Below are 15138 nucleotides of genomic sequence, written 5' to 3' on the forward strand. Positions count from 1 at the left end.
GGGCGTATATGTGGGATCAGCCATGTGATTTGACTACCCTCGCCTCCTTTTCAGCCCTTTGATCACAAAGCACACATATTATTTGTTAACCGGAATGTGGCTGCGGAGGTTCTCATAACCTAACCCACATTAAAATGTAGTCAAATGCGCGAAATTGGGTAATACGTCTTTATGAACTGGTATTGAAATCGTTATGCATTTTTTTTTACATGTCATTGTCGATGATAACGTGTTCCCTCTATTAGAGTATTTCACATGTGTAATTATATGCAACGGAATAACATTCGATTTCTCAACCTTGTTGCATTGCGGTTTGTGGGACACGTAGGCTACATTTGCTGCATCGATCCAGTCTGTCCGCACTCTGCAAATCATAGCCAATAGTATCACCACAAATATTTGAATATTGAACCTGACAGGCAGGGGGGATTGACCAATGAAACAAATCACGTGCTTTGGGACGTTACGGTGTCATGGTTACTATGAAAGACGCTTTGTGATTACCTACAATGACTGGAGGCGGGCTGTGTTTGTTTTTGCCATATGGAATACAGGAGGGAAACTTCTGAAAAAATAAATCGTTATGCGGAAACGACACATGCACGGATTTGTTACAGCGGTGATTTACTGAGTTATATGCGATTTATACTCACAAGACTCAACTTTGAGGTAATACTTCGTAGTAGCTTTATCAGCGAAGCATTCGCTTACATTGTATAAAGATGTGTGGAGTGACGTAGTTGCACATAATCCTAATTTTTGTTGTTGTCTTAAACATATTAGCTAAATGTTCACAAAAATATAAAAATAAACGGTTCAATGCAACGAAATCGAGGCGCACGAGCTGTGTAGTTTGCTTTGCCCACGTCGTGCATGGAGTTAGAGCTTTGATTGGACTTTCCTTGAGGAGGGGGCCGCCAGCTGGCACTGTGCTGTGTGCAGCATGGGATTTAAATTGCAGTTTGTCCAGACCAGAGACACGGTCACTACTTGAGCGGACTTCTGGTAGACTACATTAGTAATAACTGAAAATAACTATATTAGGCTATATTTTAATATTTTGTATCAGTCTATAGAAGCTAGTGCGTAGGATGCACTTAGGTCAACAAACGACATATACTTTGAATAGCATGAAAAAAGAGTAAGCGATTTGGTTTGTCCACAGATATTACTTTATAACGACAAAGTAATCGTCCTGCTTTTTATAATGGGTGTCTGTCCTTTGTAGTGTCTGAATACATAATGACAACGACACATTGGTGTTGGCAATAGACGGATACGGCTCCAGTGTGACATCAAGGCTACTTCCCACGCTCCGCGTCCTAGAACGCCCCGCAAACGAGATGAAGATGCTGGCTCAACCAGCAGGAGCACGGAGGCGGCTGGAGCTGAACTCACTCAATGAGTTGAGAGGAGTAGACGTGGTCCGTGGTCGGACAGGATATGGGTTTACCATATCAGGAAGAGGGCCATGCCTCCTGAGTGGTATTCTGGAAGGTAGCCCCGCAGATGAGGTGGGACTCAAGCAGGGGGATCGCATCATGAGTGTCAACGGAACCGACGTATCTAAGGCGTCCCACGAGGCTGTAGTGCAGTTGATTGGCACCTGTAAAGGTCCCCTGCACTTGGTTGTGCTCGTCAGGCCCCAGTTGGAGTCCATGGGCAGTGATGAGGACTTTGGCCATACAGACACAAAAGGACTTTCCCCGAAGAGGTCGGTTATTCGCACTGTTTCCGACAACTCCGGTAATTCCCCCTGTAAATCAGTAAATGGGACCCCTGCCAAACAGAGGCCTGTGTCAGAGCCTGACATGTCCCATTGGGCGCAAACCTGGAACTCCACGCCGCTACCTCATCGCGACGAGGAGACACCCCGAGGCGGGGATACCGACTGCGTTTTCACTGACCCAGATGATGCCGACGCAGACTGGAGTATTTTAAACATGCTCGTGGTGGTGGGTTACTTGGGCTCGACGGAACTGGCCCTGAACATGACTGACTCCGAGGACACCTGCCTTCAGGTCATCCGTGGCCGGATACGCCAGTTGGGGACAGAGCAGGACACCCACAAGCTGGTTTTGATGAAGATTATGTTTGACTGCATTCGCCTCTGCGACGACGCCGGAGCCGTGCTGGCTGCCTTCCCGGCTGAGAACCTCGTCTTGGGGTCGGTGTGTGCTGAAGACAGGCGCTTCTTCTGCCTGGTCACTACGGCCAACATCACCAACGGCCATATCCTGGAGAACGGTCCTGTGAAGGCGTCGTGTCATGTCTTTTTTATCGACCCCGACTTAGCCCACCATGGTTTACATCTGGGTGTTGCCGGCCGGTTTGGCTTTGACTGCACGCCAGACCCAGACGTCCTTGGTTGCCTGGAGTTTCCCCAAACCCCTCAATCCATCCTCCATTTTGTGTCGGTCCTGTACAGCGACATGGGGGCAGCTGTGGAGAAGCTGAGGGCCAGATTAGACCAGGAAGCTCACCAGCAGACCCAGAACGATGGCCGTGGCAGCAAAAAGGGCAGCGGCAGCAGCAATGGAGACAGCGGGATCGGCAACGCCTCCCCCCCTGAGGAGAGAGCGGACAGGGATTTCCCCGTTGCCCCCAGAAACGACCCCGGGGGTCATCTCCCCAGCTGTCCCTGGGATTACCTTTCTGGCGAAGAGCCTTCCAGACCCATGCAAAATGGCCATCACCTTAATCCAGAAAGTAGCTTACATTCTCTTTCGGAATCTCTACCGGGCCCTGATTGTCTAACCAGTCTGTATGGAGGTCCCCCACCCAGGCTTGAGTTCCAGTTCAAGCCCCCACCTCCCCCACTGCCTCTGGGTAAAAAGCAGAACTTCCTCGTAGGCCCGCTCCGAAGTAGCCAAAAGTGGTTCTCCGTCAAGCAGAGGTGGCCCAAGGGGCGTAATGGAGACCCGGACGTTCAGGCTGTCTCTACCCAGAGCTGGTCAGGCTGTAGCAGCAACACAGGTGTGCTGCCACCCCCTATGTACCAAATACCTGCAGACAGGTACCAGTCAGCTGAGGCCATGGCCATCATGATGCTGCCCCCAAGACAGGTCCCTCAGAGGGGGGAGTGGACCAAAAGAGGCTTTAATGGAGAACAGCAGAGTGGAAAGTACCGGAAGGATGGGAATATGAAGGTGAGTTGAATCCATTTAGTCATCTTTGTTTGATAGTGCAGGTTATATAGCATTTGGAGAAGCAAAGGCATCACTTGGTATTATATGAGTCAAAGGAGCTTTCTGACTTTACTATGGTAGATAGTAATGATTGTGAATGTTGTGTTTCACAAAATACCTTTGCAGGTCTTTCTGCTGAACATCTGTTTTAAAGTTTTTGTTTTTTTTACTTGATTCACAGGAACTATTAAATGGTCAGAGTTAGGTTTCCAGACACTGAAAGGGTGTAAGGTCTGTTGACACTTAATATGACCAGTAAGACCATTTCAACACTCAATTGCCTGTGAATGGAGCTGTGAAGGCACCTGTTCGTTGCTCTCAATGATGCCATTGTCACAAATTCCTGTTTAACCTGCTTTAACTTATTCTCCACCAGATGTCCCTGTTTCATTAGCAACCAGTGAAGGTGACACGCAATACCAGTGGGCTACTTTATATCTTATCACTCATGATTGACGATGCTGTCATAATAGACAAGACAAAGTTACAGCACAATTTCTACTATATAGTGTTTTAGGAAAGGCATTTCTGTTTCGAAATAGAGAGGGTAGTTTCCCCAAATGCCACTTTTGGAGAAAAGAAACACATTTTCCTCTAGACCATTTTGGAAATTGGAGAGCAGGGAAAGACCTCCTGAATGTTTTCCTTGTATCCCAGTAAGGTGACGTGGGAATACATGCCCTGTGTCTGTGGCTTTGTTTGTCCTTCCTTGTTTATTCAAGAAAGAGTTATTGTCCTAAGAGCAGCGGATGAATGGTGCATCTGTCTCATCATGATGGTCTTTGGCAGTTCAGCTCCAAGGCAATTTTACACAGGAAGCCATGCAAATTACAGGGTAGAGCCCATGTGATATGGTGGTAATTACCCGCAATTCTTTATACCAGCTCAAACATTAGTCTCAGCTTCACCCACCATCATAATAGTAGGCCTCCCGGCAAAATACATTTTTCATGCTCGCTCGGCATTTAGTAAAGATATCAACTGTTTTAAGGTGTAACAATGAAACGAACAAAGTAGAATTGAAAGCTTTTGTAATAGGCCGGTCCGAATGCCCCGACAGCCCGTTTTTCTTTTTGCAGCGTCTGACTCTTAGCCTCATACTCCCCCTTCTGCATTAGTGAGACTAATGCTACCGATGTTTCACATGCGTCTTAATGAGTGGTGAATCACATTCACAGTCCCGGTGGGGCGCGCGCGGGGGGGGGGGGGGGGGGTAGAGTTAGGCAGCAGTGCATGTCGTGACCCCCATTAGCTAAGGACACAGCATATGGACCAACGGTTCTGAAGGCAAATCTGTCACAATTCATTCAAAAGCAGTGATGTCACTTACACATATCTGCATATTTATCAAATTTTTTATTTTTTTTATTTTTTTTGAACTATAGCAAATGCTGGCTTCAAACCTGTGTTGATAGCGTAACAATGTTGCTTCACTTGAGGATGCTCATCAAAATATACATTCCTGTATTTAACTTTGCTGACAAGGGGTATTTCAAGTCGTATGTGGGCTCAACGACACGTTTCCTTGTTCCATGACAGAGCTCCAGATTCTGGGGCATTGGGGTCGGCCGTGCTTCTGCCCGACGGTCCTTTGGGAACAAGCGGATGAGCCTGGCAAGATCGTTGGATGACCTCGAAGTAAGCACCGTGTCCAGTTCACTTCATTTTCTTCTTCTATGTTAATGTATACCAGCGCTCCCTTACAAGCATCTGTTTATTTAATTAGTACACAGCATCTTAACCAGAGGGCACCTCTAATTCAATCAGCATAATATAATTCAATGGCACTTTGTAAATGGCTCTGTACTACAATGGACGCTTACAATGAAGTGTTTTGCCCTGTCGTCAAACTGTACTTTCTATCTCACTAAGCCTGTATGCAGAAGAGCTGGTCAGCTTCACAAATTTTTGCGGTCCCCCCCCCCTCCCCCTGCATTCTGTCCCAGTTTCAGCTCTCTTTCGACCTTTCATTTCCGTTGCCTATGAACTCTGTATTGGGTGCCATGCTTGCGGCGGGGGTGGCTCACAAAGTGGTCTTTGTGTGGGCCCGAGGCATTGGCCCTTGTTTGTTTGGCCTTGCTAATGAGCACCGCTGAATGACGTGCTCACATTCTCTCCTGTTTGAGATTGTACGGCGAGCCTACCTTCTTTACTTCACTTTACTGCGGGGCTACTTTACTTCACCTTTTTCTGTGTTATGTTCTTATTTTGACCTTAAACACTGCAAACTGTGGAGTGCCAGTTGATAGTGCACATTAACACAGATGTACACCCACTGTAAACCCACTCTCTAGACTCACCCCCGACGCACGCTGAATGGGTCTATTGTTATCATAAAAGGTTTTCACAGGTTGTCATAAATGTCAACCGTAAGAGTATGAATCATGGCTAAACGGACAGGTTCCAATATGAACGGTCAGTTATCATTCCTAGTTGAATGGTGAGTGGTGAAATGTTTTGCCTTACTTTTAAGTCAAATTTGCACTTCTGAAATGTTTTGCCTTCACATTTTCGACCCATACCTACTGATGTGAGTCATTATTAAAAAGGTGGGAACACGCTGCTCATTTGGTCAGTGTGCCCCCCCTCCCCCCGAACCAGGAACTCCATTTTACGACTGGCAGAATTTCACAACCAGCTTGTTTTGTAGCGATGATGTCATTGGTCCATCTCAAATTCCTGGTGTGACAGGGGAGTTGTGTTTGCTTAGCTCACAGCGTCTTCTGGGTCAGCTCCTGTCGTGACACCAATCGAGAGAGACAGGGTGTTGAACATCCTGCCAATGTCTAAGACGTCAATACAGTGACTTTCCCATGTTAGCATTAGCAGCGATAGCAGTCTATGGGGCCTGAGTTTTAATATGTTAACTGTCTGCACATGACTGGATGCAAACAGCAAAGAGGGAGGGAAAACTGCTGAACAAAGCGATGCCCTTACGCCTTGTTGCTATAATCAAATAATGCACCATGTGATATGCCATACGATTTCCATAACATTTGCCTCTGGCTCGATCAGAATGACATTGTCTGAATGAATGCTGCGTTATGAGCAGTTTCCTATTGAAGACAATACATTTCGTGTTCTTGAGCGGAATGGCGACACTTTTGGCAGAGTTTGCGCTGTCCAAAGCAGTCATTAAGTCTATTTTTTCACATTTGTAATACCTATCCTACTAAGTTTTAGTGTGTTCTATATTTAGATGCTGAGAATCCTTGTACAGAAGTTGCATACGCCAGAGATGACAACATTTGGGTTAGAGGCTCACCTTCATGTTTGGGACTTCCCTCTACAGTGTGTCGGAATCTCCAGTCAACTTTGAGATCAATGAGAGCAGTTTCAGGATTCCTTTAATGGCTTCCTGGATCAGTGGGACTGGGGTCTAGTCTAAGAGCCAAATAACATTACGGTCATTGGGCAGTGGCTGAGTGGGGCTAAGTGAATTTAAACACACACACACACACACACACACACACACACACACACACTCACACCATGAGCAGCAGACAGTCTCCAGTCTTCCAGCTGCATGAGACAACGTTCCTGTAAGGGAGCCTGGGAAGTTCAGTGGGGAACAAGGGTGGCAGTTCAGACGGAAAAGCTGAGCTCCTTGGGGATTTTGTTACTGTTAGCATGTCTGTGGTTAGATGATATCTCGCGCCTTTTGACCATTTCACAAATGCCCTGTGTGGGGCAGGGAAAAACAGAGCAACCATGACTAAAAGAGCGCTGCAAGTTACCCTTGCTGTTTCAAGTCATGGTGGGCCCTATACATTTCAGGTTATAATTGCATGTCAAAGAATTCTATGGTTGCCAAAGGCAATTACATCCCCACCTATTGACCACCCCCTGGTTTGCACTTCAAGGGCTTAGCTTCATCAAGGATTTGCAAAGATCAATGATGCTCCGCCAAAGTCTCTGAAAAGGCAGACCATTACCATGCCAGTTGGATTACGATTCATACACAGGTAACTACATCTATATGGAAAAGGTTGTCTCATAAAATCTATAATAAAATTTGAGTTACCTTCCAGTCATGTCTTTCCATTATTTGAATATCTAGTAATTCATCACACAGGAGCGAGGGGTAGCCAGAAGAGATGAGGTCTGGTTTCAGTGGACACATATCATTAATTACTCCTTCCTTAGCTGTGGCCCTGTAGCAAAACAGAAAAGGGGGCACTAAATGCTTGATGATGCACATTCTTCATTGTTGCTTGGCATGTCATAACGAGACATTGGAAAATGAGGTCTAGCCTCGACGTCCCCAATTCCGCTCCTCCGTTCCTGGCTCCTCTGGAACATATTTCTCAAGCTGAGCGTATCCCATATGTGATAAGGCCCAGGCACCGCTCTGGACTGCGGGGGGACGTCACGGGCCCGTTCTAGAACCTTCCGCTGTGGTTAGACCCCTGAGCAGTCCCCAGCCAGGAAGCCCAGAGTGATACGCAGCCGTGCGGCCCTGTTGCCTTTTGCTGTGGCCAGTGCTGTGCGTCACCGCAACTGTGAAGGATGCAGCCGGTAGCCCCCATCCACACACACACACAAAAATAATAATCGCACGACGCCTGTGACACGTAGCTTGTGCAACCTTTTGTCGAGCTGTTTTTTTTGGGTCGGATTCTCAGTTGTCCCACTCGTCTTTTTGTTCAGCAAAGAAGAAGTCATGATCAGTGGTTGACTCATCTTGTGTCTGTGCGGATATTTTGTTTCTTAAATGAGAGAGAGGGAGAGGGAGAGGGAGAGGGAGAGGGAGAGAGATGACGCTTGTTGCACGCTGAGCCTTTGTTGCCATTTTCATTGCTGTTTGGGCAAGTCGAAGAATGTGCCCCCTTTTTATCTCCTCGCTTATTTAGGCACACCTGTCAGAAGTTCTAACCCCCCCCCCCCCAACCTGCAATTCCCTCCTCATCACAAGCTTCCCTTTCTAACTCATCACATGCGGTTTTGCTGGGAATGCTGAACAGCAAACATAACCCAGTTGACAGGACTTCTGAAAGACTTGAAACGGAGAGGGCTTTCTGCTGCAGTGTTGCAGCTAACGCCTGTGTATTTGCAAGGGCATTTTATAGCTTTCCTGTGTCTACGTTTGGCAGAGAGAATGCAGGTTTGTTTACGCAGACACACACACACACACCAGGTGTTAGTTGTGTCCCCTCTCTCAGAACCAGTTGCTTCAAGTCCCTGTCTAGGTGTGTAGAAATGCACAGGTCGGCGTGCTTGCATTGGGCTTGGAAAACTCCCGGGGGCGTAGCACTAGCGGTGAGGAGGGAAAAAAAGACGAGGGGAAGGGAGGGAGGGAACAGCGAGTGAGAGGGAGGGAGCAAGAGAGAGGAATCGGGCAACAGCAGGAGCAGAGAGAGGGAAAGAGAGGGAGAGAGAGGGAGTGTTTGAACTCCCAGTAGCTGTCAGGATCTCTGGCTCTCATGCACGCTTTCCCTCCCTCTTGAGCTCTCACTCCTGCAACCGCGCACACACACACTCTCGACGGAGCGCGCCGGCGAATGGACTCGTTTACACACACGGGGCATGCGGAGCAGCGGTGAACGCCAGCCAAATACACATGCACACAGCGCCATACATGGAGCAAACTTTAACCATCAACTCTGTAAGTCTCTCCCTCCACTCTCTCTCTTCCTCAGTCACTTTGCATTTCATCCCTCTGTTGTGAATAATTACCGTATGTATCATGTCTACTACTGGTATCTTTCTTTACGCTGAAGCTGGTTCTCCCCTTCTTTGGGCTCTGTGGTTTATATTTTTCATCGTCAAAGTGCCTCACAGTGGTTAGCTTGTGTGGTCTGTCTGAGGAATGTTTTGGTTAGGTTCCAGACTAACATGGCTCTCATGTGCTCATAACAAACTGTGCTGCTCTGTGCAGATGCACCGCTTTGCCTTTTGTGTACTGTAGCACAATCTGCATTCCAATTAGGCATCATACTAATAGGGTTTGTGAAGTGATGAGCAATTTCTCATGTCTGCCACTCATCAACTATTCATTAGTGGCTTTTGAATGAACTGAGCTGTATTGAGTTCACTTGACAAGTGACCCTTTGGAAATGGGTTAGTGCTGTCAGAGGGAGTGAGGTTTGCTGGAAAGGAATGGAGATTTTGTGTTGTCAAATAGAATCTGTCCCAAACTTTATTTTTAGCCTGCCATGATGCAGCTGGAGTTTGAGGTTAGATTTGATGTGGTTGCTTGTGGGTTGCACTGCCCCTTTTCTGTCCTGTGATTCACGCTTGCTCTTAGTCAGTTCTGCTTTGGTCTCACCAACACATCTAGGCACTAATGTTGTTGTCCACCCCTTTTTCCCAGCTTGTTCTGTGTTTGTCCCCAGGCCAGATTTCCAAACATGTCTGCGTTTGTGTTGTGTTCATGAAATGTTTTCTTTTTACCGAATTTTGGATTGGATATAGAAACTCCGCCGTATGTCCCTTTCCCTAGAAAAGACAAATGCGAAAGGTTTGTTCTTGGAGATTAGCAGTCGGTGCGAGAGCATGACACGCGTTTATCTCGCTGACATCACAGGACACGCTCTGAAGTGTGGGTGGACAGTCGCTCTCTCAAAATATGTCCTCGGGCTAGCGTTATGGGATGTAAAGAGCAAGCAGGCTGACATTTTCTAAATGTCTCCACTGTGGATTTTTTTCCCTTTCGTCGCATTAAATATTCTCTACCCACAAACTGGGATCATAAATAAATAATACGTTATGGCTGTACATTAATATGGAAGATTTCTTGGAGTTAGCCAAGTTGCTAGCTGTGCTCAGGGACATGATTATAAATACAATATGCCCAGCTACCCAATGGGATTGTGGTGGCCGGGATTGGCTTTTTTGATAACCAGAGAAAACAGACCCCTCCGTCTTGACCATGTCAGGTCAGATTCGCATGTGTTGGGTAGGGTTTGTCTATGTGCATTGAACATTGCGGTCTACAACCTTAGGAGGATGTCATATCGACACCATCATGACATCATCTGTCAACATTGCTGTCAAGAATGTGGATATTGGACGGCAACAAGACTGGATTTTCGATTGTTTTCACTGCCCTAGACAGCCTCTCCCTCTCCAGATATGAAGGCTTTTGAAATGATTCCGCTCCTTGGCGAACCCAATCCAATTATTTACTTTTGGATCTATTACAGTTACTCACATTCATGCTATGTTTGCAACCCAACACCAAGGGTGTAGATGGTCTTCGTTTAGAAGAAGCGTAGACATATGAACCAGTTTAGTGTGTCTGGACATGTACGCAGATGTTCCATTGACGTTGAGTAACAGAGGCTGTCATGTTAGAACGAGCATGGATACAGCGAGGGTATGGCAGAGAAACCCAGTGAATGTGGTCGCTATCTTTTGGCCTTGCGTTGGCAGAGAACAGCTAAGAACCGTGCCAAGGTCCTGTCTCTGTAACACTCTGGAAGTCCTACACATGGATCGCTTGGAAAGCTATGGGATTCTCCCGATGCTGTCAGTGGTTGTCTCCCAATGCAGCCAAACAGGTGGTTTGGCAACCTGAACAATAACTTTCCCAGTGATTTTTTGTTGTTGTTGGAATGACTCACTAGCCGCAGTCAGCCCATTGGGACCTACTTGCTTTGGGTTGAGCACAGACATCCTGGAGATCCTGCTGTAACCGGCAGCAGCTTAAGCTTTGGTTGTTTTGCAGTGTGTTGGAAGTAACGACCTGCATGCAAATTCAGATCTAGCCATTCATCACCTTCCCACACATTTCTACCTATGCCATTATGAGGTTAAAAAGAAAACTGACCTTTAGATCATCACCGCTGATCTAATATTCAAACTCTCAAAGGCTGAGCACATTACCCAGACGGATTTAGTGGATGAAAGGATGGATCATGAATAGATAAGCATATTTAATGATATTATGGGAGAATTCAGACATACTCGGATCACCTTAGTTGGCTGTACCTTTCTGTCACTTGCGTCAAACACATGACTTTTCTATCATCCAGACATCTCGCAGTAAAATGCGTAAATAAACAAAGATATTGACTTTGTCCTATTCTATGTGCTCTTCCCTCCAGAAATGTCTATTTCTGACCCGCTGAGAGCTGCCCTGAACTTGTTCCCTTGCCAAATACCCATGAGGACTAGACGGCATCCCCTGGCCCTAGCTTGTGGGGGGTGGGTTGGGGCGGAGAGACCAACTTAAACAATATCCCCTTCCCCCCCTTTCCCCCCCCATCTCCTTCAGCCAGCTCAGGTTCCCAAACAACAACCCGCAGAACTAAACCGTGGGTCATAAGGTCGGGGCATAGAGAATCCTACTGAGGAAGTGAACCACCGTGACTTTGTCCATCCTCAATGTGATGCCATGGTCTATTTTGCTATGCTTTTAGAGAAACCCAAGTCAATTGGAAAGCCCTCTCATCATACAACAAACCCACCCAAAAACTCTGATGTTGGAAACACCACTTACATTCCACTGTACTTGAGTTATTTTGGTGGCCAGGAAAGGGGGTGGGGGGTGTATCCAAAGACTAATTATACGGGTCAGGTTTCAGGTTGGAAAGCCCATTTTTGGTGTCGTTTGTGGAAGAAAAAAGGGGTATGAGGGTGTGGTACTGTCTGATGTGGCCTGAGCTGCTTACCCTGAAGGCTTATAGGACGGGAGCCTTCATACCATCATTCAAGGGGGTTCCCTGGGTTGGAGGTCTCCAAATCCATACCTTGTGTAACAGTTTTCAGGACGGTGCGGGTTTGTGGTTGGATTCTATGACTCATAATTCCTCACTTCAGCTTCCAACCTGGAATCGCATGTGTTGCATTGACGAACAATCTTGCAGCTGTGGGTAATGAAGCCTGTGTTACAGTGTCAGGGTCAATGTGTAGCTGTTATGGTTCAGTCAAGGTTAGAGTGGAATTAGCTTTAGCTTCTCATCTCCCTGGCCCTGAGAGAAGTAGGGCATCAGCAGTGAGGAAGGTAAACAGTTCTTCAGAGAGGAATGCAGCAACATGCAGTAATCCTGTTCATAATAACAATAATAATAATACATTTTATTTACATAGCGTTTTTCAAAATACTCAGTCACTTTACATGGTTAAAATAAACATAAAACAAGTACATCATATAAAATCACAGCATTTTTACACATTAAAAGCAGATCTAAAAAGGTGCGTTTTAACTAATGATTTAAAAGTTGACAGTTCGGTTCAGTCTCTGATGGGTTTGAGGAGTGAGTTCCAAAGGGAGGGAGCGGCGAGCGGCTGTTGGTGTTGCTATCCCCGCCAAACCTAAATAAAGCTAACCTAGCTTCATCCAAGACTGAAAACAATACACACATGCGCGCACACACACAATTGAACAGGTGCAACATAGCTAAACACAAATAATAAACAAAGCCTTGTCCAAAACGTAATACGTAATACAGAATGACACAGGTACAACCCGTCTCAACACATTAAAGTTGTCTCCATCTGTGGCGACTAAGTAGCTTGCTCTAAGGGAGAACCCAATGTGATTAACTCAGATCATGGAGATTAAGCGATGACACATGACAATGGTGGCTGGTGTCTTGTAAATGAGTGCAGTCTCCAGTGACAGTCAAAAGGCCCTCTTGTTTCTAAAAGGCATTACTTAGGACACTGATTGACCGCCAAGATGCTAGTTCCTTATTTAGACCAGTGATACCGACTTTGGTGATTCTGTTCATGTTGAAACAGACCAAACAGACCAAAAAGATACAAGTCGCATCCTCAGCTGGCAGTTATGTTATAATGGACGAGTCAAGTTTAGAATTTAATTGGTGCAAACTGATCATCTTTGGCGCGTCCTCATTTTCATTTTCTCCTACGCTCTGCCCACAGAGTTGGGGAAAAGCTCATTATGTTAAAACTGTTTACTATCCTTGATCCCTCACTCTGGCCTACACGCACACGCACACACACACACACACACACCATCACACAGACACACTGTGAGCTCATCTGATTCAAGATAATGCGATGGGTCTAGCAGATCTACTGGCTCTAACGCTATTTTCAGAATGAAAAAAATGTTGTGTCCCGTCTCAAGCACTCCCTAATCTAAAAAGCAAACACACGAGATTGTCTGTCCTGACTCTGCACTCACATTTCGCCAGAGGATGCTTTTTTTCCCCCTCCTCACTTGATTTGGGAAGAAATGTCTCTTCCATCTTATCAGTCGCCGCACCCTTGCCCTCCCTCTCCAAAAAGGAAGTCTCTTCCAAGGGCGCTTCTTGATGTTATATTTCGGGTGTAATCTGACATCTGCGGTAGATGGCAGACAGCGATTCTTTGTCCCCACTTGAATTGAACTTGATCTGCGAGTACCACTACATTCACATGTATTCATTTAGCAGACGCTCTTATCCAGAGCGACTTACAGTAAGTACAGGGACATTCCCCCGAGGCAAGTGAAGTGCCTTGCCCAAGGACACCCTTACTTGTTACCATTGCATGTTGCTGTTATTTACATGCCATATGTCACTTGGCGAATTAGAAGTCTCACGTGTGAGGGTTCCTGCCTTTTGAATTTCATCAGTCGACAAAGTGTACAAAAGACCCCAGCGACTCGCAGGCTAAACTGAATTTTCAGGACAGTTTGAATATTTCCACATGGCTTTCATTTCACTGCAGACGGTCAGTCGTTTGGAGGTGAACTCCCTGACCTTGAGCGGTCAGAGGTCATTCAAGTCAGAAGGTGGAGGATTCTCCACCGTTTACAAGTTCACCTGACTCCTAACAGCATTTCCATCGTACACACACACACACACACGCAGCTTAGCAGGTCTCTGACGTTCCCAGAGGGGAAAATGCGTGATTGTAGTCAAGCATCTATGACAGCAGTAAAGAGAGGCAGCTGATTAACAACCTCATTGGTATGAAGAGTGCAAGGCTGTTCATAGGATACACCATGTTAAAAAGCATTTTTTTTAAATGTACTTCGAAATTCAGCCGAACTGTTTCTGACCATGAGATCACACGACAGTTCCAAGGTAGCGAGTCCATCATGGGAACTCGGTGTTCATAATCGAGAAATGAAAGAAAAAGGCCTCTCCATTAGCTATGGGAAAACCTCGGAATGGGCCACCCATGCTTTAGAAAAATAGGGTGGGTCGTAAGCAGTTCGCGCACAGATCCAGAGATTGCCAGAGAGCAGGAGCATGCAGCGAATTGAGACCCAGTGCAGTGCCAGAGGTTTCAAACTCTTTTTATTTGTATTTTACTGGAAGGAAACGGTGCTTTTCAAACTGCTGAAATAGTCCATGGGATTACTTGAGAGCGAGTTTCACATACTTTCCTTTCTACAGCCCAATTGCTTTTGGTAAAAAGTTCAACCTCAGTGTCGAACCCTTGACCTTTTCAGAGAAGTTGAGTGATTTTTGACAAATCTTAATACACAATTGAAAACCCATATGCTTTCCATTTGTTCCAAAGTTACTTGCAGGCCAGTCCCCCTCCACCCCGTGAAATCATGCCCATAGAAAACCCTAACCGGAAAAAAACGAGGGGGAAGCAAGGGGGGGGGGGGGGGCAATGTGGTTTGGACATTTTGCAGAGGGAGTTATGCTTTATTTCATCTGCAGTCCCTCACGCCAATGTCGGCTAAAGTCCTATGTGGTGCCCTGCCGGTTGCCAACGTAACAGCAGCAGAGTATAGGCAATGGAATCCCCTACCGCCACCCTCCCTGTCCAGTACTTCGTTACATTTCTCTTCCAGACTTGTACAGACACGGTTAGCAGTTTTGGGGTGGGGAGCGTTCAGGTATGCGTTCACACACACACACATATCCTTCTGCCTGCTAGCGCACCAGGGCAGAGAACAATGAGTCTCAAAAAGAGACTATCCTTCAAGAAATCCTGGCCCTTCAACAAAGTAAGTCAACGAATAGTTTCACTCTCTTTTGTGTGGCGGGGAAGTATTCTGGGTTTGCTAAATCAACTGCTTTATTCATTATCCTAC

At 46.3% G+C, this 15138-nt stretch overlaps 1 protein-coding gene across 2 annotated transcripts in view; it reads left to right on the forward strand.

Annotated features, from left to right (window-relative positions):
- Positions 1-529: 529 nt before the first annotated feature.
- rgs12a (regulator of G protein signaling 12a) overlaps positions 530-15138 on the forward strand; it is a 38027-nt gene continuing 23418 nt past the window's right edge. Inside the window, exons 1-3 of one of the 2 annotated variants that reach the window (XM_084691702.1) lie at positions 530-669; positions 1229-3149; positions 4728-4826. In XM_084691702.1, coding sequence (XP_084547828.1) covers positions 1344-3149; positions 4728-4826 — 1905 coding nt within the window. In that variant the 5' untranslated portion in view covers positions 530-669; positions 1229-1343. The remainder of the gene's footprint in view (positions 670-1228; positions 3150-4727; positions 4827-15138) is intronic. The other variant, XM_084691703.1, reaches the window with a different exon arrangement.

The sequence above is a fragment of the Hypomesus nipponensis genome, chromosome 25 (genome assembly GCF_054491055.1).
Source record: "Hypomesus nipponensis isolate SF chromosome 25, ASM5449105v1, whole genome shotgun sequence".
NCBI classification, from domain to species: Eukaryota; Metazoa; Chordata; class Actinopteri; order Osmeriformes; family Osmeridae; genus Hypomesus; species Hypomesus nipponensis.